Source organism: Mesitornis unicolor, unplaced genomic scaffold (assembly GCF_000695765.1).
Source record: "Mesitornis unicolor isolate BGI_N332 unplaced genomic scaffold, ASM69576v1 scaffold5343, whole genome shotgun sequence".
NCBI lineage: Eukaryota > Metazoa > Chordata > Aves > Mesitornithiformes > Mesitornithidae > Mesitornis > Mesitornis unicolor.
The window spans coordinates 2,317-26,869 of NW_010172470.1; the positions used below are offsets into that span (position 1 = coordinate 2,317).

The following is a 24,553-nucleotide window of genomic DNA, read 5'->3' on the forward strand; positions in this document are numbered from 1 at the left end:
GGTTTCAAGGTGGTGCTAAGAATTAGACCATTTAAGTGAAGGGAGTGTGTCTGGTAAGGCAATAAACACAATGGAGCCACCAGTCTTTGGAGAACTATTTCATTTTATTATAGCTGCAAGGGGTGCTCATAAGTACTACCTGTTTGTCAGGAGTAACAAAAAGAGTTGCACAAAAATAAACTTTGCAAGATCAGAGGGATTTCTGGAGAATATAATGGTTTTAGTGGAGGTTAAAGTATGTGTTTCAATCCTTGATGGTTTCCAGAGGATATTTTTGAGCCTGTTAACTGATCTTGGCATGTTTCTTTTGCAGGAATGATTTTTAATGAAGAAGATCAGGAAGTGAGAGACTTGGGCTATCAGAAGCATGCTTTTAATATGCTCATCAGTAATCGGCTGGGATACCACAGGGAGGTGCCTGATACAAGAGATACAAAGTACGTACTGATTTTTTGAGAGAGCATGGTAGGACTTCATGAGCACAAGGACTTGTTACATTATATCTGATGTAGTATTTAATGTTTTTTTGGCATTAGGTTTGTCAGATACTCTTTAAGCTTCCTGTGTTGCTGGAGGCAGATTTTTCAGCTATTTAAGCAGGAGTGCTTGAGGTTAGGTTTTCTGTTCTTTGGTCTCTTCTGTCTTTTTTGACTGGATATTGTTTCTGGAGATCTAATTTTTGCCAGCTGGAAAAAGCATGTGATAGGTGAAGACCCGCAGAAACCAGGCTCCATGAAAAAAATGACAGACTGCTAGTCCCCAAAAGCAAAGTTTCTTCCTGATTCTTCATTCAGTTTAAGAATGCTTATTGAAGAACCAGATTGGATATACACTTCTTCAAAGTTTTATCATATTTAATTTTTGTGAGTAGTAGGATTGGTAAACAGCTACTTGATAGAAACAAGATTCAAAAAATAATTTCATATAATCATAAGTCAATGTGTAAAAGACCTAGGAATAAAACTTTCTTTCCAGCAATACTAAGATTACACATCCTGTGCCTCTTCCACCTTGCTAACTGTGTACTCAGCTACTTAAAGTATGCTACAATGTTTTTATTTTTTGAAGCTTCTTTTTGAGTTACTCAGTACTGTAACTACCAGAAGAGATGCTATAGTTCGGTTTGGTACCTTTGAAAGATGCCCATTAAACATTCCAGTGTGCAAGTTAATGAGAGACTTTCACCTTATGTACTATTTAACATTTGTTGTAAGCCTATAGAGGATAAGATAGAATGATTGATGACAGAGGCTCTGTGTCTCAGTTGAAGTCCGTGCTTGGATTGCACTGCTGTGAATACTTCCTAGTAAAATGTGTATTTTTTTCCTTATCTGTCTGATGCATTTGAGGGGAAAAAGCCCACTTCTGTAACAACAAAAAAAAAACCCCAACATTGAATTGAAAAATAAATAAAACTGCATCTGTTTTTCTAGTGGTTTCTCTGGTGTGGGTAAGTATAGTGAATTGTAGTTCCTGATATGTCTCTCCAAGAGCTAAGTTCATTCCAAGTCAATGAAAACCTTTTGAGTTTTCATTTATAGCTTCTTATTTTTATTGGATTCCCTCATGCCTAGCATCTTCAAATGGCATTAATCTGTGATACTGTGCCCTATTATAGAAGTATGGACAAAATCTGAAAAGGAGAAAGAACAAATGTTCTTCTGCTCAGCTTGTAGACTAAGATGCTTAAACTCAGCTGCATGTTAGTTGTCTCTGCTTTTATTATAATTAGCAGAGATTCAGTCAATGCAGTCAGTGGAGCACGCAAAGCTCGTCAGGTGACTAAATTCACTTGTCAGTCTTCGGGTGAGCTGAGCACTGCCTCTACTGGCAGCAGTGACTAGATTTAAATGTCTTAATCTGCAGGCTGAATTCCAACCTTTCTTATCTAGATAGGTATTTAGCACCATTGGAGGTATTCTGGGATATCCAACGTAGTCGCCAGCAGCTGGCCAATAAAGTTATGGGTTTTTTGTAGGCCTCATGTCATATTTGCTATTCCTGGACATGTCTGAGCTACCCCAGAGTTTTGTAGAGGCAGTGTTTTGACAGCTGAAACAAGCTCTTAGTGTGTCCTCTTTGTCTTGAGGATCTGTGATTCTCACTCTAAAGCAAATCCGTCGTATCCACTGTTTTCTAAGAAGTAGCAGTGTTAATTATAAGTCTGTATTATGTAGAGAGTAACTTATGCTGAGTCCTACTAGAGATGTAATATCCCTGAGCTCTTTATAGTCAAGTTAGGGGTTCCTTCTACACATTTCATGTTTGTTTGTCATTTATGAAGTTTCACTGGTGGCCTTGCCCTATGGAAATCCTCCTAAAAATAAAGGGATAACTACTGTATTTCTGTTTGCAGATGCAGAGAGAAGTCCTACCCTTCTGATCTGCCATCTGCCAGTGTTGTTATCTGTTTCTACAATGAAGCGCTTTCTGCCCTGCTTCGCACAGTACATAGTGTCCTGGATCGCACTCCTGCACACCTTCTCCATGAAATTATTTTGGTGGATGACAACAGTGAATTGGGTGAGAGAACCTTGGAGTAATATTTTGATTGGTGCTTAGACTTCTTGACATTCCAGTCTCTTTCTGTGCTTTATTGACTGGTCAAAATAAAAATGTGGAAGTCATGATGCAAAACTGATATGTACTGGTGTCCACCTCCAAAAAGTACCAGCCAGTACAGATGCATGATGTTCTGAGAAGCCCAAGCTGACATCTACTTTGGCACCAGTACTATTCCACTGATGAGCTTCGTATCATACAGACCTGGACATTCAAAAACAGGTTTTGAAGCTAATAATGAGGAGTCTGCCTTAGTGGAGGGCATGTTTAAGCAGTTGTCTATAGTTTAGCTGTTTTTAATGGTACCGTGCTCAGAGCAGATTACACTGATCTTCCTGTAAATTCTGTGGGCCAATAACAACTGTGAATGCATCTGAAATAAGTTGATGTGGCACTGTGGAAACAGTGCATCAGGTTTTTGTACTTGCTCTGCATGTCGTACAGGTGGCTGCTGGGATGAGAGCTCAGCCTGTGCTGGGAGGGCCTTGCATGGCTCTCGCACAGCCTCTAGTGGCCACCCTGGGAGTAGCTGTCCCTGGCTCTTGGAGCAGCTTCTACTCCCTTGGTCTGGGAGGAGCCCTAGAGGGATAAAACTTGCGGAATTGCTTTACTGTTTGATGAAAGATTAGTGCTTTGGCATTTTTCTCTCGAATGATGGACAAGGCAAAGACAGACACGCAATTCAAGCGTTTTGGCACTTCGAGAGTGAAACGCCTGTTGAGGAATGTGTTAATGTAGCAGTGCTTGCAAGCAAGACTGTACAAGTTCCCTGCTTGCCTCTGTAAAAGTCTAGAACTTTTTGCATTTTAAAAATTATTTTTAGATTATATTTTTTTAGTGCATATAATTAGCTCTCTTGGTCTCATAGTTTGGTTTCTGGGTTAAGGTCTGAGACTGATTAGAAATATATAATGTAGAATGAAATTATCTTGTTAGGCAGCTATTTTTTTTCTCTGAGGTCAGATCAAATGTTAAGATTCAGGAGAGAACAAAGTTCAGACACTCTGTCCCTTGCTGATGAGAATGCATAGTATTTAGAAGCTTATTTTGTATTTTGGAAGCAATACACACCCTTTGCTACAAAGGCTCTTGTGCAATTTGTTGTTTTCCAGTTTTGTAACCTTCATATTGAGAACTAACCTTGCTTCAAAACTTAGTCTTTTGAATACAGTGGTGCATTTGCTTGATTAGTGCCTGTGTTCAGGCAGTAATGCCATCACTCTTCTGGTCTGTTGCTAATTTGAAGGCCAAATTAGGTTCAAAACATTCGAGTAGCTACTTTTTTTTTTTAAATTGGGAAGTAAGGAAGTGCTTATCAGCAGGAGTGCTCCCTGTCAAGGCCCAGTCATATGGTCCAGCACTCTTTTCAGTGCAGGGTATGTACCTGTTCTCTCTGTGTGGGTCTTTACAATGCAGCAGGGAAAAGTGGAACAGTTAATAGGAAAAAGTGCAAATAAAACAACAAAAAAAAGGCCGCAGAAATTGGAGGGCAGTTGTAGGATGTGGGATGACTGACTGCCCTTCTGATACTCTTGGTTTGAAGCTGTGCTGTATTGGTTAGTTTTTTTGATCAAGTTTTTGTCCCTTTTTGAGTTGAACATCTTGGGACTTTAAACAGAGCTTTCACAGTTTCCATCCTGTTATTGAGCTTCTGTTTTCCTTTTCTCAGCTGACTTGAAGAAAGACTTGGGTGAATATGTTAAAACTCAGCTTCCAAAAGCCACAAAATTGGTAAGGAACGAGAAGCGGGAAGGCTTGATTCGAGGAAGAATGGTTGGAGCCTCTCATGCCACAGGTAGACTTTCTTCTTTCTCTTTTCATTGTATGCTTTGACCATATGTCCATTGGGTGACTTCTGTTTCTGTAGCGCAGCTCTTTCAGATGTTGAATGTTTGACCTGTGATTGCTTTAGCCTGCTGTAGGGGCTCTGCATGCCATCCTGTGTTCTAAGCTACACAACTGGGTGCAGGGAAAAAAAATTTGGGATAATGCTGTCTTACATGAGAGACATTTTAGCAGTTGTTCAGAATATCAGTGACTTTGAAATGAGTTAATTGCATTGATCTTTGGCTGTTATAATAACCTTTGTCACAACAGCTACACAAAGTATCTTCAGTGATAACTGGAGACCTTAACTAACATTGTCTATGCATTTAAATGTTTGCATCATGTCTGTTATCTTTATAAGGCTTTCTCCAGTATTTGCTCAGAGCTTTACTGAGTTAGTCCTCACCTGGGTTTTTTCTGTTACTCAGTGAGAAGGAAGCAAGGAGGATGTGGTACTTGCTTATATGTAAATATAGAGTAGATATACTCTAATCTGGCTTCTAATTCACCCATCTAATTTCTCATACAAGCTCTCCTGTTGTTTGCAGTAAGTGTTAATTGGAATAAACTATATTTGTTGCTTTATGTACACCAGGCACCTTTTGCCATAATATGCTTCTTGGTTAAATTTTTTGGCATCTGAGAAATTATGTGCTACTTCTGCAAATAGTTTTGAGTGGTAGGTAGTTTCATAATTGGTGTTTATTTATTAGCATTGTAATGGCATAATCCAGAGAGAAAATTGTGCTTGCACTTTCCAAGCTGTGCTAGGATTCATTTGAGTCAGTGCAATTTTTAGTTGTTTTATTACTTTTCGGCTGGAATCTGTTGTTTTGGTTTGCTCCCCCCCCATTCAAATACTGTCTGTTGTTAATGGGTGACTCCTTGTATTTCTGTGTTTCTAAGTTGTTTTCTTTAAAACTCTAAAAAAATCTTCCACATTATTCTAGTGTTACATAAATTTTATGTTGTCATAACATTTCAGATGACTTTTTAGACCAACTGAGCCTGAAGGTCTCATGGATCAAACTGTCCCCTCTGACCATGGCAGATAATCCCCGTATAAACTGATGGGACTGAAGTATTACTAGGTCTAATACTGGTGGATTTGGCTATGTCCATTTAGGGCATTCACTCTGCTTTTAAACTGGTATGAATCCACAATCAGTGTAGAGCTAATGAAATGGGGAGATGCTCTATGTTACTTTATATTCAGGAATTGAAATGCTGTGGCCTATGTCATGGATGAATGCAGATTAATTCATCAGAATGGCTTGGTTTAAATCCACAGATCTTCGCTGCAGAAGCAGTTGGATGGATGCTGAAGTGAATTGGATGGATGTGATACGAAGTGAGACCAAGGCGATTGCAGTCAGTGAACAAAAACAGCTTTATAGGATCACAGAATGTATTGGGTTGGAAGGGACCTTTAAAGATCATCTAGTCCTACCCCTCTGCAGTAGGCAGGGACATTTTTTTTATTGTGTGGATAATTCATTCAGCCCAATATTTGTTGCCTTGGCTATCTCTGTAGTCTGACTTGGGCATGGGAGGTGTCAATGCTCTGCCTGGTGTGATGATGCTTCATTTAAAATCTAGTAACTGCTGAATCTGGGTAGAACATTTGATAACCATAAAACCCTGTCAAATAAATTCAAATAATGGCCCGCTTGAGGAATTCGTAGCTAAATGTGAATGGCCAGGATCTGCCTTCTGCCTTTGTGACTCCCTGTGGAGTCTCTGGTTTGTCAATGCTTCTGAGTGCAGATGGTGTTTCCCCTCTGTTACACAGGGCGGTGAGAACACTGCTGATACTCTGCTGCTGATATAACTCTATGTGTTTGTGTTTCATGTTACCATGGATCTTTGTGTTTTGTGTGCTTTGACCTCTGCAGGGCAAGTGCTGGTGTTCCTGGACAGTCACTGTGAGGTGAATGAGATGTGGTTGCAACCTCTGCTGACGCCCATCAAAGAAGATCGCAGGACTGTGGTGTGCCCTGTGATTGACATAATCAGTGCTGACACCCTTACCTACAGCTCTTCCCCAGTTGTGCGTGGAGGGTTTAACTGGGGCCTGCACTTTAAGTGGGATCTTGTTCCCTTGTCAGAACTGGAAGGACCTGAGGGAGCCACTGCTCCAATCAAGTAAGGTTCTGCCTATGTGATTGTGAAGCTCTGTGTGGCACATGGATGATCAGAAGTGCTCTTAAACATTATGGAGTGTATCTGGGTATACTGTTTTAGAAGCAGATACCTAACCTGTCAAATATCTGACCTGTTTCGTTTTACTTAAAAATAGTTTTGGTTACTATTACCTATTCCAGTTTAATTTGTCACATTTAATAATGGATTAGATACATCTGTCTTATTAGGTCAAGAAAGCACACTTCTAGAGAATGCTTATACAACAGCAGCTTTTGCTACAAAAGTCTTAAGGACCTTATGCTATTCTGTATTAAATCTGTCCAATAATTTGCCTTTAGAGCTATGCATTGATGTTTGTTTCCAGTCTGTTAATGTGTTTGGCTTAATGATGATTTTGATAAACGCCTTTGTGTTAGTAATAGCCTGCATATCCCACTGATACAGGCTCTATGGTTTGTGATGAAATGCTAAAGAATTGCTAGATTGGGCAAGTGTGTTTTTGTGGAAATGAGAAATGTGGAAATGGGAAACCTCCTAGCTGGTGGGAAGGAACATCAGAGCATATGATAATTTTCTATGTCAATATCATTTTTTTTTTGCTTTAGATTTCATTTATATTTTTCCTCAAACAAGCAATTATTTTGTCATAAACCTTCCTAAATGAACAGACATGGATGTGAAAAGCCTCTTTAAAATATTACTTGTCTCTTTGCACAATGTGGCAAATGCTTCAAACTGTCTGTTGGAAGCCTGTCTGTATTGTTCTTGTGGTCTGAATTGCTTGAGAGTTGGTAAAGCTTAATTACTAGGACTAGAAAATTACCTTCCTTATTCTTTTAACCATTGATAGCTGTCTTGCCTGTACAGATCTAGCAGTATCTGTCCCTATTGGACATGTAACTATTACAACATGATATCAGTAGACACCTTATGTAGTAGAAGACACACACGGTTCAGTCGTGAGAATAGAAGCTGTCCCTGTGTGAATCCCTCCATGAGAAGGGCTGGTGCTGGGAGAGCAATGGCAAGAAGTTGATGTGGCTTTTTCTAGAAGCAGGTATCCATCTCGGTACAGAATTCAGGTTTGTAATGTGGAATCATTTTACTTTTTTTACAAGCTGACTCATTGCAGTGGTACTTTTATAAGATTTGCCAAGTGAATCAGAAGTTGGGCAGTCTCAACTCTCCTCCATTCTCATTTCTTGGAGTGTAAATGCAGAGTGTTTCAGGCTGATGCAAGACTCTCTGCTGTGGCCTTACAGCTCTCTGCGGAGTCTCTACTGTCACAAAATTTGGTCTGAGAAGCCAGGAAACTTGTTAAGTTACTTAACAGTTTGCCTGGCTTGTTTGGAAGGTGTCGCTGTGGCACTTTCTGAAGCTAAAAGGGAAAGGACAGACTGGGAAAATTTGAATGGGAACCAGCATAGACCTTCCTAAAATCCTTCCTCTGTTAAGAACTGTTCTCACAGATAATCTGGGGCATGCTTGAAGGTTACTTCTTGCTGTGTTCAATGCTGTTGTTGCATTCCTTCAACTCACTTTTAGGAAGATCTCCCATGGAAAAGGCAGAGAACTTTAAAGGGAGTCTAATAACCTAAAAAAATTACATCTTCTGAGTATGAAAGTGACTTTTACTTCTTAGAGGTCTCTGCCTGCTTTGAAAAAGAGGATCTTTTTAATCTTTTTTAATTGCTATTTAACCTTTAAAAATTATTTTCAATCAAATGAAAAGTCTTAATGTTTTGTGCTTTAGAGACCTTCATAATGAAATATTTTGGTGTTGGGGATGGCAAACCTGAGAGCAACGCTTTTAACCCAAGTTTTAAAACTGTAGTAGAAAAATGTGTGAGAACAAGAAATGAAATCCAGAGTTAGGCCTGGTTTCATCACAGGTTTTTATTAACAAGGATGAGAAGAAGCCTGGTCCCAGCCCACTGTGTGTTCTAACTATCTTACCATATTTATGTAGTGTTTTTACTCTCTTTTGTGCTCTTCTAGAGTATCCACGTATTAAAACATTGTGATACAGTAGCAATTCAATCTAGAGACTCTATAGTAAGGATCATATGTATAGATTTTTACAAAATAGAGCACCATTCTAGTAATGCACAGGCAAGGCAAAAAAACTGGGAAACCCTGAAGAGAACATGAATGCAAATATAAAAACTGTAAATAACTTACCAATATTCTGATCATTGCATCGATGATGAAACAATGCTGCTCCTGGTACTTAAATTCCATCTCTGAGACATAGCAGCTTTTCTTTTAGCAACCTTTTGACTCGTATAGTTTAAATTTGGACCTTGTTTCTTGATTTAATTTACTATGGGAAAGCAATGTATACACTGACTTCTGTTCCTTCTGCAGTTCGGTCAAGCCTGGTCTGTATGATTTGCCCCTGTAAGAGGGGGAAGAACACGTTACTGTGTGCAAGTGTACAAGTTTGTAACTGTAGGGGAAATAACTTCTGGTAAAGTCAGATCTAATGAAAGGCAGCTCCTGAGTTTCACTGTAGAAAACCTGATGGACTCCAAACTCGCACAGGTTTTTCTTGTTTTTTCTGTAGAGAGACAGCCACTTTCTTGCCTTTTCCCTGTCCTATCCCTTTTCCTCAAGTTTTCTATAGAAATACATTTTGGAATAATGAAAGATCACGAATACCAATTACAGATTTACTTTTGAAAATGTTTTGAGGCTTGAAGTGTGATCTGATGATTTCTAATGTCTGCAGGATTTAAATTGTATTATGTAGTTCTACATTTAAGCTTTGGGACTAGCCAATTCAGCTAAAATTACTGGTTTTTTTTCCTCTAAAAGAAACTTAACTTCTTTCAATATTCATTTTTAGGTCACCTACTATGGCTGGAGGCCTGTTTGCCATGGATCGCGAGTACTTTAATGAACTTGGACAGTATGACAGTGGCATGGACATCTGGGGAGGAGAAAATCTGGAAATATCTTTTCGGGTAATCTAGCCTTTCTGTGTATTGGAGTATGAACCTCAGTGTCTGGCTGCTTCTCTTCCCTGTGAACAATTTATTTAGCACTGGAATAGCTATTTGCACACAGAAATTGGCACTTTTGTTCCCAGGAAGGATGCCTTCAGTAACTGCATTTAATGGGAAGATGGCTTTAAAGGGGTATGTACTAAATAAATAAAATCTTTCAAATTTTCAGTACAAAATATAATTATTAGATATCTCAGTAGAGGAGTATGGAGTGTGAGGAAATCACTGTTGTTACTGTGTAATACACAGTTTCAATAAAAAGGGCTTTGAAAAATTGGAGCATATTCAGAGAACTTTATAAGGTCTGGAAGCCCCCTCTCCTTGGGGGAGAATTGTGAAGAACTTTAGACTTTATCTCATCCAGGAGGGGTTTAAAAGTGTCTTGATTATAAACTGCTAATGTGAGAAGATTTTTTCTGAGATTGAAAAACTTGTCAGTCCAACAGAGGGCCAGTGATGATCATTTGCTGGAAGCTACATTTTAAAAAGAAATTAAAAATAAATGCAAGTAGAGTGTAAATGAAATCTGTATCAAGGATCCAGTTGAAGCTGAATTGAGGCACCTAAATGTAGTATCTGAATGTGAATAGTATTTCTGAGTTCCCATATACTTCAATAAAGAGCTGTGTAGAAAAGCTGAAAAACTCTACAGGAGCGCTTGATGATATTGACTGCTCTGTACTATCTGTCAAAAGTGTGGGCAGGTAATTCTCATGTAGGCAAATAAATTTAGATATCTTAATCTGCAAGTTGAATCCCAGCCCACATATTTCAGTGGTTTTTAATAGGTCATTAAGGCATAAAATTTTAGAAAATTTACCATTTGTTCTTTGAAAGCCATGATGTCTTATGTGAAAAGTATGATGATATGAGAAAAAAGTCTTTTCTAACCTGAAGATTTATTAATGTTACTTGCCAGAAAGCATGGCATGTGGGACAGCACTGCTGACACCTAATTTTGTCATCACTACCAAAGTATCCCCTGAAGAAGGGAAGGAGATAGTGACCTTGTCAGTGTATGTACAATGAGGTGTGTTCTGGTTTGTGTGGACAGATCTGGATGTGTGGTGGCAGACTTCTGATCATCCCCTGCTCCCGGGTGGGACACATCTTCCGTAAGAGGCGTCCCTATGGCTCTCCAGGGGGACAGGACACTATGGCTCACAACTCGCTGAGGCTGGCACACGTGTGGATGGATGAATATAAGGTATGAGTCCATTCTAGGTCATGAAATAATGTTATTAACTGGCTTGTTTGTCTAAGGACTGTGTCACAGTGGAGTCTGTTAGCATCTCTGGTGTCTGTCTTCTGTAGTTGATTTCCCAGTGTTAATTTTGATATGAATTCTTGAATTCTGTAAAATTGTCATTTGGCTTTTGAGTGCTCACGTCTCCTCCCTATTACTTCTGCTGGCTGCAGAAGTTTCAGTTTTCTGCCTTTTTAATGAATTAAAAGATGACAAATGAGTTCTTGTAAGTGCTGCATTGCTTTATGTCCAAATCGGCATTACTACTGCTATATGCCTTCAGGTAGTTTCCAAGTTGGTGAGACAGGGATTTTGTTGGTTACTTGCTTTCTGTTTTAATTAGGAGTCTGATTTTTTTGTCTGTGTAGCCCTAGCAGATCAATCAGGATTGACTTGTGGATTCAAGGGCAAGCCTATTCCTTCTTTGTCTTCAGATCTTGGTGCTGATGGTTTTAAATGTACATCAGATTTTCGTGAAGCATTGATCTCTGTGACACTTGAGAACATTTTGCCTTGAGACTGTGGGATTTGCTGCATGGCCAGCTCCTGTGGTCCCTACAATTTCTGTACAAGACAGATTTTATTAACTCTATATTCTGTAGATGTTTATGTTTCAAACCCCATCCTTTATCTTGATGTTCTTTCAGTTTGAGGAACCTAGTAGGGGTCATTAACTTTTATCTCCATTCTCCATCTTAATAATGCATTGGTAGATTTGATCTATCGCTTTCCCTTTTATTGGTGTCTGGGCACAGTTGTTGTGTGATTAATGATGGCTTTCCTTGAAGCTTGGAATCGATTCTTTGTTATAATTTCCAGCTAATATGGCTTTGTCCAACAAGGACTTAAACTGCTGATTCTAGCAGTCTCTTATCACAGACTTGTCCTGAACTTTTCCAGCTGTTTCTAATTTGTTTCTCTCATAGTTGCCAGAGACTGTCATTATGACAGATGTACGCATGAAAGGCAAGCCTGGAAATATTTTTGTTTTTATAAGTGTAATGCAAATATTTAGGGCCAGTATCATTTGCTGAAGTGTTTGTATGATGTACAAAGATAAGACTGAAAGGACCTGTTTTGCGGCAAAGAGCAAATATGAATATTTAGTAAATATAACTGCATAATGGAAAGGAAAAGCAAAATTTTCATAGCTATCAAAAGCAAAATGTAAAAGTAGTAAGTTCATGTATGAAATGGAAATAAATAATGCAGAAAAGGTAGGATACTAACATTTGAACTAAAATTGGGACAGCAGAACTGCTTTTTTGAAGTAAATGAATTTCTTATAGTGATGTTCAGTCTGTCTCCAGTGTCCAACAGTCCAGTGTACTTAATGCTTCCTCTTCCTCTGCTGTTACAATAGCAGTGATACATCAATTGGATCAAAATGTTTAAAGATGTTGATAAGGATGTGTAATTTGTTGTGAGATGACGCTGTCATCTGTATGTCAGAGACAGCAGTAGGTAATTGGAAACTCAGAACCACAGTATGGTAAGTAAATTCCAGATGTTTGCTGGAGGTTAATCCAACAAAATCCCATAGCTCAGTTCCCTGAAAACTGATTTCTGAATGTCTAGTAAAAGATCTAATGTGCACATACAATGCCTTTTCTATGAGCTCTGTAAATCTAGCTGGAACTAAAGACTCTACAAGGGGATTTTTCTTTTAGTTATGGTAAGAGTATTCATGCCACACTCATGAACTCCTGTTTGTCCCTGTTGTCTCTGCATTAGAGTTGAACAGCACAAGAAGATTCAGCTGCAATCTTAATCTGTCCTTGCCCAACTAGGTACAATTCAGAGTATAATCATAAATTAGAACATGAAAAAATAACATAGCGGGAGCCTTTCCAGAGATGGTGCAGATGAATGGAAAAAAACCTGGGCCTCACAGAAATCAAAGCCCAGGTGACGGTTCTGATTCTTCATGTGAATAAATGCATGGTTCTGCTGAACTTCACCAGATAGTCCCATTTATAGCTGTTCTGATAGGGATTTTCTTTTTTTCCTGGTATCTTGTGAAGTTGAAAGGCTGGAAATTGTGGAAGATAAAATAATACGTTTGAACCCCACAACAATGAAAACAAACTAATTTGAAGAAACTTATGGCCAGATGAGAGTGATCATGATACATATATGTATGTGTGTGTGTATATATATATATATATATCTGTTTCTGACCTAATGACTCTAGGATGCCTTTATTGCCAATGGAGTGTAGGGCTGATTTGCTTCCTCTTGAAGTTGGCATCTAAGAAAGGTCAGCAGATTCATGCCTGAGAAATGTCTTCATCAAAAAAACCCAACAGTCTAGAAAAATTAGCTTGGAGTTAGGCAAGTTAAATCTCACCTCCTTTGACAACCTAAACACTGGATGCCAGGTTCAGACTTAATGGTTGAAAGCACTGGCAAAATGAAATGAAACTTTGAGACTTCTGCAAATAGGAATAAGTTGGAAATCAATAATCTGAAATTCTTGTCTTCACCTTGTCCCCAACCTGTTTCTCTTCAATACAGGAGCAGTATTTTGCATTGAGACCTGAGCTAAGGATGAGGAACTATGGAAATATCACCGACCGTGTAGAATTGAGAAAAAGATTGAACTGCAAGTCATTCAAGTGGTATTTAGATAATATCTATCCTGAGATGCAAATATCTGGGCCCAATGCCAAAGCTCCGCAGCCAGTTTTCATTAATAGAGCACAGAAACGACCGAAAATAATCCAGCGTGGAAGGGTAAGAGAAACTTTCTTAAAAATACAGTATTTTGGTTTTTTAATTTATTTTTTTAATTTTGAAATTCTTTTTCAGGAAGATTTACTCAAATACAAGAAAAACAGTCTGTTTTCAGAGAGCATAGAGTTCTAGTTTTGCAAGAAGCTGTCTTGAAAATAACAGAATTTGTCTTTAGACAAAGGCAAATCTGTTTCACTCTGATCTGTATTTCAGGTCATCCTCAGAATAGGTACTATTCAATGAATTTCTTACCTCAAAGCTCTGAGTTATGAAGTTTTGATGTCTTTAGAAAGCACTTTCATGGCTGTTGGTTCTGAAGATTAATTTGGACAGAGAGAAATTTGCCCTCAAATATTCATGCTCTGTTGGTTTCTGATAAGAGTACAATGTAGTTAGTTTCCAAAGTCATTGCTTTTACTGGATAATTTTCTGCAAAGGTGAACTTTTGCATCTGAGACTGATGATAGCTTTTCTAGTCTTGACTGTTAGATAATGAACAAAAAATGAGCTTTGCTCCTTTTTTCTTCAAAGTGGAAGTGAAGAGATATATTTTTACATCTATTCATGAAGAAAACCATGATTAAATTTGTGTCTTAGCTCTGACAACTATGTTTATAGGTTTGTATAGAGGCAAGGCCAGCATCCAGTTGTATCTGTTCTCTCCGCGACCGAATTAATCTGATGTGTGGTTTTTACACTTCCCAAAAATAATGGATAACTTCAAACCTGAGACAACTTTCTCAAGTTGTTTGTTCTCTTGCAATAAACTATTTCATATGCACATGGATTATGGTTAGCAGATTCCCTTCTGGCTCCATAATTGGGAGCATGAAGTAGCAATGTAGCCCTTGCCATGGTAGCACATCTGCAGTAGCTGTTGACTGTTGTTGGTGCTGCAAGTAGGTTCAGGCTGGAGGCCCTGAGTTCCTGCAGAATCTGTTGACATCATGACACCACTTTTGGTGTACACCAAACACCATCTTTGCTTGTAAGCAGCTATCTCTGAATCTACAACTTGTGCACTGTTTTTTATAGCTGTATCCTAGCCAAGCTGTAAAGTTATTTATGAGGGCAAATGAGTAGTTTCCCTGAATAAAACTGATACAATGGGCTGATTCCCCTAGTTGTTAAACGCTGTTATTCCCCATGTCAGGCTTTTTTTTCCATTAAATTTAATAGCTTTCTGCTTTCCTTCAGACAGAAGTTTAACTAAGGAATTGCTGATATGGGGAGGCTACTGAGGATCTGAATCCCTTAACAACACTTAAGGGGAACTCTTCCGAGCAATAATTTCCCATGGTTTGATGTGGAGAAAAACATTGTGCACCCTTTAAGAAGAGAGAGACAAGACATGGAAAAATCCATTTCTCTGGCTTGGTTCTCTGAGCTTCAAGATTATACCCAGCATTGTGTGAGAGACTCAGCTTTGGCTCTGATGATTGTATAAACTATTTCCAGATGCCTACAAGGAACAGAACGATCAGCCAATGTCACCACTGTGTGCCAGACTCTTTAGGATTTGGGATGAATCGCTCCAAATCCCAGCTTATTCTGAAAAACTAATTGGACCAGAGATAAGTGCTGGTTTGACAGCTGGGGAGATCTGTAATGATCACAAATGGTGACAGTTCGTAACAGTGTTATCAACTGCTCATCATCGTGGCCAATAAAAACAAGGAGAAAAGCCATATAAAACTCGTGTAGCTGTATGGTTTGAAAGCCTTCTGTTGAGTGAGGAATGACGAAAATGAGACCTCTCCTAGAAGTCTCTGGGGTGTGGGGAAATGTTACTTAGAAGATTTTGTGTAATTTGTTTCAGATGTGTGTAGGAAACAGGAGAAGGAGGCGGCTGTTGATGTGCCTTGGGACAGCTATTTCCAGAAATGGTGTTTAGTGAAGAACATGATTTGGTATTTGTGCTCTCTAATTTTTGCTATCATGTGGTAGAGCAGTTCGTTCTTTTTGTTACTGGAAGAGTCGTCTTGATTTCTAAAAATCTGTAGAATCACTACAGGCACCAAGACAGCTATTTGTCTTCACAATAAAATGCAGCTAGCTATTTAATTCTGGAGTCCAGGACAGCAAATTCTCTTTTCCTCTACATTCAGCTCCAGATTGGAAATAATTATTTTTAACGTGGATGCCAGATCTGAGGCCCTGCCAGCTCCCACACATGCACACACCCAGTGACTGTCAAATGCACTTCTCTGTGCTTGGTAGAACATTGGGCTCTTTGCTGCGAGGAGGGAAATGTCAGAGCTGTGGCCATTGCCAGAGTAACTGCCTAGTTGACAACCTGATCCTCAAGCTCTGCAGAAAAGCTCTTGGGTGAATTTTAGGGTGGGTATCATTGCCCAAATCATGAGAGAGATTTCTAACTTGTTGAGAATCTGCTTGCTTGCTTTGATGGTAGATTCTTCCAGGGTCCTGACCTGAATGTAGTCCTCTGGTACAACATTACTCCAGATCAGACTGGGTAGTGCATTTGAACTGGAATGAGCATTTGGGTGGGTGTTTGTAAAGCCCTTCCCTTCTTCCTGATTTGTCGTTAAAATAACAACTGATAACTGCAGCTTTTCAGTTACCTAAATGCTCTTGAAAATCAATTTGCAAACAACGCAAGTCTCTGAAGTTGTATTTAAGTAATTCCTTTTCCTTTCTCAAAGAGGCAGTCCTGCCTCATGAAGAGAACCTGTAGGAGGAGTCTTATGTTTAAGCTAAACTGTACTAAAATGTAGTTTATATTCTTGAGCTAGTGAGTATCTGAGACCTGAGACTTTCATGGTGCGTGAAGAGGAGGAAAATTTGACTGAGTATGGCCAATGTCTGCTGAACCATGTTGTTTGTACTGCACTTGTACTGTAAAGAGGGAAATCTTGATGTAATTAGAAAGCAAAATGAAACTACTTAATATTTTTTCTTCCTCCAAATTATTTGAAAAACAAAATTGTATTTTAGAAGGGAAAAATTATTTTTTATTATTGGGACTAGTGTTTTTTTTGTTTGGTTGTGGGGTTTTTTTTGTGGGCACACTGAGTTTTAGGGCTTCCAAAGCATTGCCATATGTTCCTTTTGATGTGTGGTGTTTGTTGTTTACTCTGTCCATCCAACTGTTTTCCTTTCATAGTTGTATCACCTTCAAACCAACAAATGCCTGGTTGCCCAGGGTCACCCAAGTCAGAAAGGAGGCCTGGTCGTGGTTCGGGACTGTGACTACAATGATCAAAACCAGGTATGATATTCCTAATTGTACTGAATAGCAATTCACATCTTACTAATTACTAATATGTTTTCCTGCTGGCAAAACGCCCTGGTGTAACATCTCATCAGCAAGCAGGTGGATTTCAGAGCACTGTTCCAACTGCAAGACTGGCTAAGGAAACTGGAGCTTACTGTTCTGCACCTACTAATGCTGAGCATAGGGTGTTGTAATCTCCTATCTTTCTGGCATGGATCTCAGCATGTGGCTGAAGACTCTCCCTAAGTGGCTCCTGACAGGTTAATAATAACAGATTGACACTTCAGACTCTGTTGAAGCTCTTTCAGTCAGTTCCTTATACCAGGATTCAAGGCAGCCTTTTCCTGGCCTGCTGGTCTTGGTGGACTGTACAACTAGTCCTCTGCTGCTGGACAGGCTGTAGTTTGGGGTGGATTAATGGTATGTTGTTATCTTTAAACCAAAAGAATTACAAGGAATTTAGAAAAATCCTTGGCTATAGGTGAGGATTGATTGGGGGTGAATTTGAAAACCTAATGAGATCTTTTTATATTACTACTTGAAGTCTTTGCTATTCCACTTCTTTCAGGCAACAGAAATTCAGGACTTGGATAAACAATCTCCAGGGTAAACAGATCTTCACCTCATGCCATGAAGACTTTTACCTAGCTAAGAATTACATTGAGAACATCATAATTTAGGAGCCCATGGGACCCAAATCTAAAAACTAGGAGTCTTTCCTGTGTGATCTCTTCCATTAGCTGTAAGATAGTCAGCAGTTCTTGTAAAGTACCAAAGGTGCTACACTGCTTTGAGCCATTCAGTCTGAGTGAGAAAGCAAAAATGGATGCCTGTGGATGTTGTCCACAGTAAGAACAGATGGGTCCTTGCAGTTACTGTTTCCCTTCTCCTTCCTGCAATATTGTTAGTAGTGAACTGCCACATGGCTGGAGGAGGAGGAAGTCTGTTGTTTTTCTTTATCAAAACCTTTTTTCTGATTTTTCTCCTGGAGATGTAAACTTTAGTTAGCCTTCTGGGGTTGAGAAAGACAAATTAGTGCTTTGATAGTTGATCTTTAACTTCTTGTCTCAATCTAGTTTAATAATGGTAAATCATGCAAAAACTCCTATCAAAAATCTCAAAACAACTGGCTGTGCTATCTTTTTTTCACAGTGATTTTGTTCTCCAACCAAGTGTGGTAATCAACACTGATTTTCTGCCATTAGGCTTATTTTGTTCTCCTAATAATCCCAGGAGTGCATTCAGCCAGCTTTCTTCCATATCCTTTTGAACAATCTTGCTACAGTTACGTGAGAACAATGTAGAGAAAGATAACATTTAATTAGCAGCTTCTGCTTATAAAAATAGCAAGAACTTTCCTGAGTACTGGAAGCTTTTAACTGTTGTTTCTGGTAAGACTCAACCCATTGGCATTTTGTATTTGGATCTTATTTAGGCTTCTGGCATCCTGTGGCAGCTTAGTTATGCTTTCTGTGGTAATAACTTGATGCCAACTAATTTTTCCTTGAGGAACAGGAATAAATTATCACAGTTTCTCTCTTTCCAGGCTGCTTTTGCTCTGAATAGGTAACATCCTCACTTGAAAAATGCTGAGCTACAGCTCAGTAAGTCGGAGGAGCAAGGTGCGGTCTACCTGGGAAAACATGCAAAGGGCTGGGAAAACAAAACTGGGCTGCCTTAGGACTCATTGATTGCAGTTCCTCTGGTTGGAAAACGATCTTCTATGTCATCTTTTGACTGGAAAATGATCTGTGTAATAAAGACCATCCATGTATGTGACAGCTGACCTTGAAAAGTGGGGGTGTAAGGAAACCAGACTCAAGTCATGAGACTCGCCTTACAAGCAAGTCTGTTTTGCTTTTAGTTTATGCCTGCTTTTTCTCCAGCCTGCATAGCTGCTAAGAAATTTCAAATTCTCACTGAACTCCTCGATTTAAAAGAAATAACAGATGTTGTGTAACTTGCAGTTGTATCACCATTATGGGTAATAATGGAAGTTGACTTTAGATGATCATCATTAAGTCAAGTTAAAAATTACTCAAGGACATCAAACTGTCCTGCTTTGTAGGGCTTGACAGTGACATTCTGTTCATCTTTTTGCTATAGAAAGAAAAAACAATAAGAGAAGTGGTTCTCACAAAGTTGGTACATCCAGAAAGTATTTTTAAAATACTTCTTAAAATTTTAAAAATGTCTTTCTTTAAGTTACAGTGAAAGCTAGGACATTTCATTAACTGTAACAGAAATACTCTGGGATAATACTGGGGATTGAACACAAATTTAGGTATAAATGATGAAAAGTCTATAGTTAGAAATAGCACAGGTAGGAGAGGTGACAGGGTCTCATAGAGCAAAGGTCAGTGCGGAGAGGTCTGAAGTAGCAGAAGCAGCAGGAAAAATTGCAAACAGAAGACTAACATGGAATGAGAACTTTTTTCATTGAAGAGTGGTCATGTGAAGGAACTGCTGAGATTGCCAAGGTAAACACTCTCCTGCAATTCAGTGGTGTGTCTGACCTTTCTCTGGAAACAAAACTGGGAATGTACAAGGGAGTGCACACCGGAAAGACTTTGGTGTTGAAGGAGGGTAGAAAATATTTAAGCATCTTGAAAGATCGCTGTGAAAGACTGGAGATGGCTGAAAAGTGGAAGTAAGCAACTGTGGTGTAGATTCTACCCAAAACCATGATGACCAGCTTAATCAAGCGATGATTAGGAAACAAGGATGCTGAAGCAAGCTTTGGGCTAGATACTGCCCTCACAGAGGAGGAGTAAAGTGGTCACTGACAGTCTTAGAAGAGAGGCACCAAAGAACACTAAAAAGGAAGGTTTTGGAGTGAAGCACAGTGGCCAACATGTGACTGACTGGTGGGAGTGTGTGTGATCGAACAGCTAAAATAAGGTTGGATTTGTCTTGTAGCTAACACATGCTTGCTTGCTTTCTGACCCAAATCCTTGAAGTCAGGTGCCTTTTCCAAAAATTCTACTCTGAAAGTCCACTGAATGGTGTGGATTTTTTTTTCCTACTGTGTATTTTCAAATACACTAGGTTGGCTCTTAAGCTTTACTTTCTGTGTTGTTCTAACCTCTCCTCTGTGTGTTTACTTCATTTCAATAATCTAACCTTCCTCTTACTTAGCAATATATTAAGCTTTAAAAATGTGTCGTCATTCCAGCTGGAGTTGGTGCTTGCTAAGGTGTCTGAGCATGGGCATCTGTGCTCTGGGCCTTTAACAGGTAACTGATTTGAGCAGGGAGTTTCAGAAAAGCTCTGCTAACACTCTTGGAGCACTTTACAAATGTAAGAATACGTATTCACAAACTATTCAAGAGTCAGAATCTAGAAGGATGTGCTCACATGTGCAGTTCAATAAGATCTTTCTCCCTGAACCTCTAGGTTGTAGCTGTTTGCTTTTCTGATACGACACATGCCTAGAGTGGGTGTGAAGATGTGCAAGTGAAGTCTGCTTGCTGTTTTTTCATAAACTACTGAAGGAACACAATTCTTTGGTCCCTGTAACAATTGTCATGAAGCATCAGCAGTGAACTGTGAAACCACCCTTATCTGCTGTGGAGCAACCTTCAGGAGGACATTGGGTTTTCAGCGTAGCGATAGCTTGAAGTAATGATTATAGACCACCAAACTTTGCTGTTTCTGATGATTTTCACAAGTCATTGGGTGCTGTGATGTCAGTTATCCATAATACCAGGGGTTTGAGTATATGTAAATAGCTCTGACGATGGAGATTGCCAGGCACCTCTCTTCTTTGGTGCTGAGGCACCTTTTTTGTGTTCTTGAGCTGAACTTTGGTCTTTTAAAGTCTCCCACAGGATAATGCAGTAGTGCCAATCTAAGCAACAGTTTGTAACTGATGAAAGCACTGGAATGCTTCTCTTGTCAGCGTGGTTCACAGCAGGGATTTTCTTTCACACAAAGGGCTGTTTCTGTAGTAGTTACTGTCTTGTATTTACTGAAAATTTTCAGTGCATTCCTCTAGTGCTAATGCAATTTGCAGACCAAACATGAGTGTATATCCACAGAGCTCTGCCAGTTGGCTAGCCATGCCTTTTGCTACACTCCACTGCACTTCTGAAAGCTAACGGGTAGGGTGATGTTTCCTGGTTTATTTCATATCATTTGGAAACATTTATTCCCTGGGAACAATGAGCTTCCCTTTTCTACCTACTACAGATTCTTTGATTTATTGTTTTTCCCTAGCTTGGGTGATAGATTTTGTTTTAATACAGTGGTCTATATTGACAGTGGACTCAGTCTTTTTTAGGTAACTTCATTTTTCAAAAGGAAATAATAGTATGGACTGTTCTCCTAGATTATGAAGAACCCTTTGAGCCCTTTCCTCACTTGAGTTTCCTCTGAAGTACTTATTTACATTAATCAAACTGTAGGAGTAATTTACTCTTTCACACACAAAAAGTTCAGTAACACAGCCCCATATCTCTTTATTATGGACCACACTGCGACCCTTGCAAGGAGTTAAACTGTAGTCATCACTGAAACTGTTGAAGTGTATATGAGGAGCAGCTCTGTTTCTACCCACCTGTCTGCATGTAAATGAGATTAGTGAAGTCATCTGGTGATCAGTCCAGGAGAAGGCTGGGTGATTTGTTTATGTTATATGGGGGTGATGTAAAATCCTGAAAGTACTAGAAGCCCTGGGAAGTCTCAGTTATAAATCCTGTAAATAGTCTGAACTACCTTTTGAGGGAACTAAATTAAAAATCCAGTTCTTCCTCAGATATACCTGCATTAAAAAAATTATACTAACAGAATTTGTACTTTAGACCTCCTTCTATCTGTTTTGTCCACAAGACCTACTCTAGCACAGGCCATGCATCTGTGTGTAGATGACCAGAAGGAGACATGTGCTGACTTTGCTGTAGTAGTGAGAATGCTCTTACTCCAGATCTGTGGGTCCCATTCCCACTGTGGGGAAAGCTGAACCAGCTCCTGCTGTCCAGATGACTACACATGAGCAGGACCTCTGTGCCCCTGTAGCCAAAGGTGAAGGCATTGGCTCTGACAAGTGGGGAGACTTGGGCAGGCATCTGAGCACTGCCAGACCTGAAATGCTTTGCCTTGGGGAAGATGTCTGGGTGCTCTGGGAACATTTAGTACCTCAGAAGGGTTGGTTGGCAGCTGAATGGGCCAGTGCTCCCCACGACTGAAGGGCACCTTTCCTCTTACCCTGTTGTCTGTGTTGAGAGACAGGAAAAAAGGAGCTGCTAGGAAGAGGCCAAGCCCACTGCATTGACCAAATGAAATAATTTATTTAACCCAAAACTTGATCAATTTAATTATGGAGAGAGGTTTTTCCATAACTTGTCATTTAGGTTTTATCTGCAAATAGAAACCATTCATTATATTCTAATTGCATCCCGGTGTTTTTCTTTGTCTCCAATGAAAATGGTCAGTGATTAATCCTAGACCTGTGGAGTAGCTCAGTCATTAGTATGTGCCTCTGGGGGACAGCAGGTAAAGGTGCTGCTTTCCTCTGTGGTGGGAACTGGGCACATTTCCATTTTTAGAACCTGAAATCTGGCAGTGATGCTCTCCTAGGTGTTAGGAAGTAGATAGGGGATGAAAATATCCAGCACCTTGTCTGTTTACTTTTTCTAATAAATTTTTGAATGTAATTTTTTTTGTAGAAAACAGAAAGCAGGACGATAAAATGACATCACTTGGAACTGAGGCATAAGTCATTGGCAGGCACCTTATTGATTATAGACTTTGGATACTGCGCTTGGGCGTGAACCCAAGCAAACCATGGGCAAAAAGAAAAGGAGAGCGGTTTATTTCCCTTGTAGGTCAGACACCCGTGGTGCTGGCTGCCAGGAGCTGTTTCCTACTATGCTGGTCTGTTGCTCAAAACATCGTCCTCCCAGTCTTCAGCAGCAAAGTAGTTAATAAATTTTTGGAGTGGGCAAAGGCTTGCAGTTATATAACAAAAGTACCCCATGGAGTGGCTTTGCTTTCCTTGTGCTTGAGTCTGTTAATAATCTGCAAGTTCACACTGATCCTCTAATCTGAATTTGGAACCGTAATGTGTCCCAGATTCTGGCCTTAATTTCCCTCATTCCTCTGTTTGCTGTGCCAAACACATAATTAGTTTGAAATCAATTTTGGCCATTTTGTATAATCCTTTCTGGAGAAGTATCACACTGGATTTAACAGCTATTGAGTGTTCTTCACCACTGCTCAGTTTTTGATTAAAGATCTGCACCTTGTGTCACTGCAGTCTTCTCTCTCTATTTTATACCAATTTCATCTCATGTTTGAGTTTGGCTCCATCATTATTCTTCTTTTAATAATAATTTTTATCTGACAAGTCCTGTTATTTCTCCATTCTTTTCTCTCTTTAATCTTGCCGTGCTTTCTTTTTCCTGACAGGGATTGGACAGAAAAAATCTGCTCAAAGGCACAGAACACCTGAGGTTAAGGCAAATTTTAAAGCAATACTTTCACTTCCTCAAAGGAGGCATTCACTGCATTGTAATAGGCACTGTGATAATGAATGAGCTGAGTGCTTTTCACTTGTGCTGTCCTATTGAGGCGGTGTCCTAAATCACAGCTCACTCCAGAAGGCTGTTTCTAGTTTAATCAAAAAAACCCAAAATAAATAAAAATAAAAAATTGTTTTATTTGCCTGACATTTCTGCCTTGAATTTGATATTCTGTACTCTGAGTGTGAAACTTGAGCAGACTCAGTGGAGGTGAGGGGGGAAATAAATCACACAGTGAGCATGGTTACTGCAGCACCGAGCTGTGTGAGATGGAAACAAGGCTGGAAGAAGAGTGCCCCAGGAGAACTGAGCGTGCCTGTAGGTACAGGTACTGCTGGGACAGTTATGAGGGGCTCAGTTCCCTCTTAACCACCGAGGCAGAAGTCAGGAGGACGTTAATGCTGGTGATTAAAGTGGATGAGCAGGGATGTTCCTTGTCCACACCAGCCTGGGGTCCAAAAGCCTGGTCTAGGTATCTTCCCTGCACTGCAGCATTACAGTTTTCATGTATTTCTTCCCTTTTTCCCTACCCCTCTGTAACCCAAGGTATTTTGAGGTCCACGCACCACAGTTCCTTCGTTTCTTTGCTTTCTGGCATAGGGGTTGGTGTCTCCTGTTGATTATGAGATCTCCCAAGTCCTCTGGCTGACTGATGTTGGCCCAGAACTTTGCAGGCCTGAAGGCACTGGAGGAGGGAGAGGGGACCAGCAGCTCCTCCAGTTAGACCGAGCTTATGGACCAATTTCCCTGATCCTTCAGCTGTGCCTTACTCCAAACAAGGTTTAGGCAGCCCTGTGAGGGCCAGCAGGGTACGGGCATGAACTGCAGCAACTGGAGGTGCCTCACACTTTTTTATGCCAACAACAAAAATACCTGCTTCTGCTAAAGTAGTGTGTGGGAGAGGTCAAACTGACAGCTTGAGTGCCTCTTGTCAGAGGTGACCATGGTTTTCAGTGTGATAACACAAACTCCTATAATATCATGTAAATTCAGGAACCCAAATGCAGTTGAAGCTGCAAATATGAACCAATGCATTCTCGCTTTATACAGGTGGGACCTGGAGAGGGGCTGAATTTGGTTCCCACCACCATATGAGCCAATAATTGCGTAGGTTCTTGAGCTCCAGATCAACATGTTTTCATGTTGGTTCAGCTAAGCCAAAGTGGGTGTGTTGTGGGAGGGCTGGTGTCCCTCTGAGCCTGGCACAGCTGGCAGTTTGGCTGGGGTGCAGAGAAGGACACAGACTGTCAGTTATGGAGTGTGTAGGTTC

At 39.8% G+C, this 24,553-nt stretch overlaps 1 protein-coding gene across 1 annotated transcript in view; it reads left to right on the plus strand.

Annotated features, from left to right (window-relative positions):
- Positions 1 to 313: 313 nt before the first annotated feature.
- Positions 314 to 24,553, plus strand: part of GALNT11 (polypeptide N-acetylgalactosaminyltransferase 11) — a gene marked incomplete at its 5' end in the record, with an annotated part of 27,212 nt that continues 2,972 nt past the window's right edge. Inside the window, 8 exons of the mRNA XM_010180381.1 lie at positions 314 to 437; positions 2,357 to 2,523; positions 4,232 to 4,357; positions 6,285 to 6,534; positions 9,383 to 9,500; positions 10,597 to 10,749; positions 13,306 to 13,524; positions 16,652 to 16,756. Coding sequence (XP_010178683.1) covers positions 314 to 437; positions 2,357 to 2,523; positions 4,232 to 4,357; positions 6,285 to 6,534; positions 9,383 to 9,500; positions 10,597 to 10,749; positions 13,306 to 13,524; positions 16,652 to 16,756 — 1,262 coding nt within the window. The remainder of the gene's footprint in view (positions 438 to 2,356; positions 2,524 to 4,231; positions 4,358 to 6,284; positions 6,535 to 9,382; positions 9,501 to 10,596; positions 10,750 to 13,305; positions 13,525 to 16,651; positions 16,757 to 24,553) is intronic.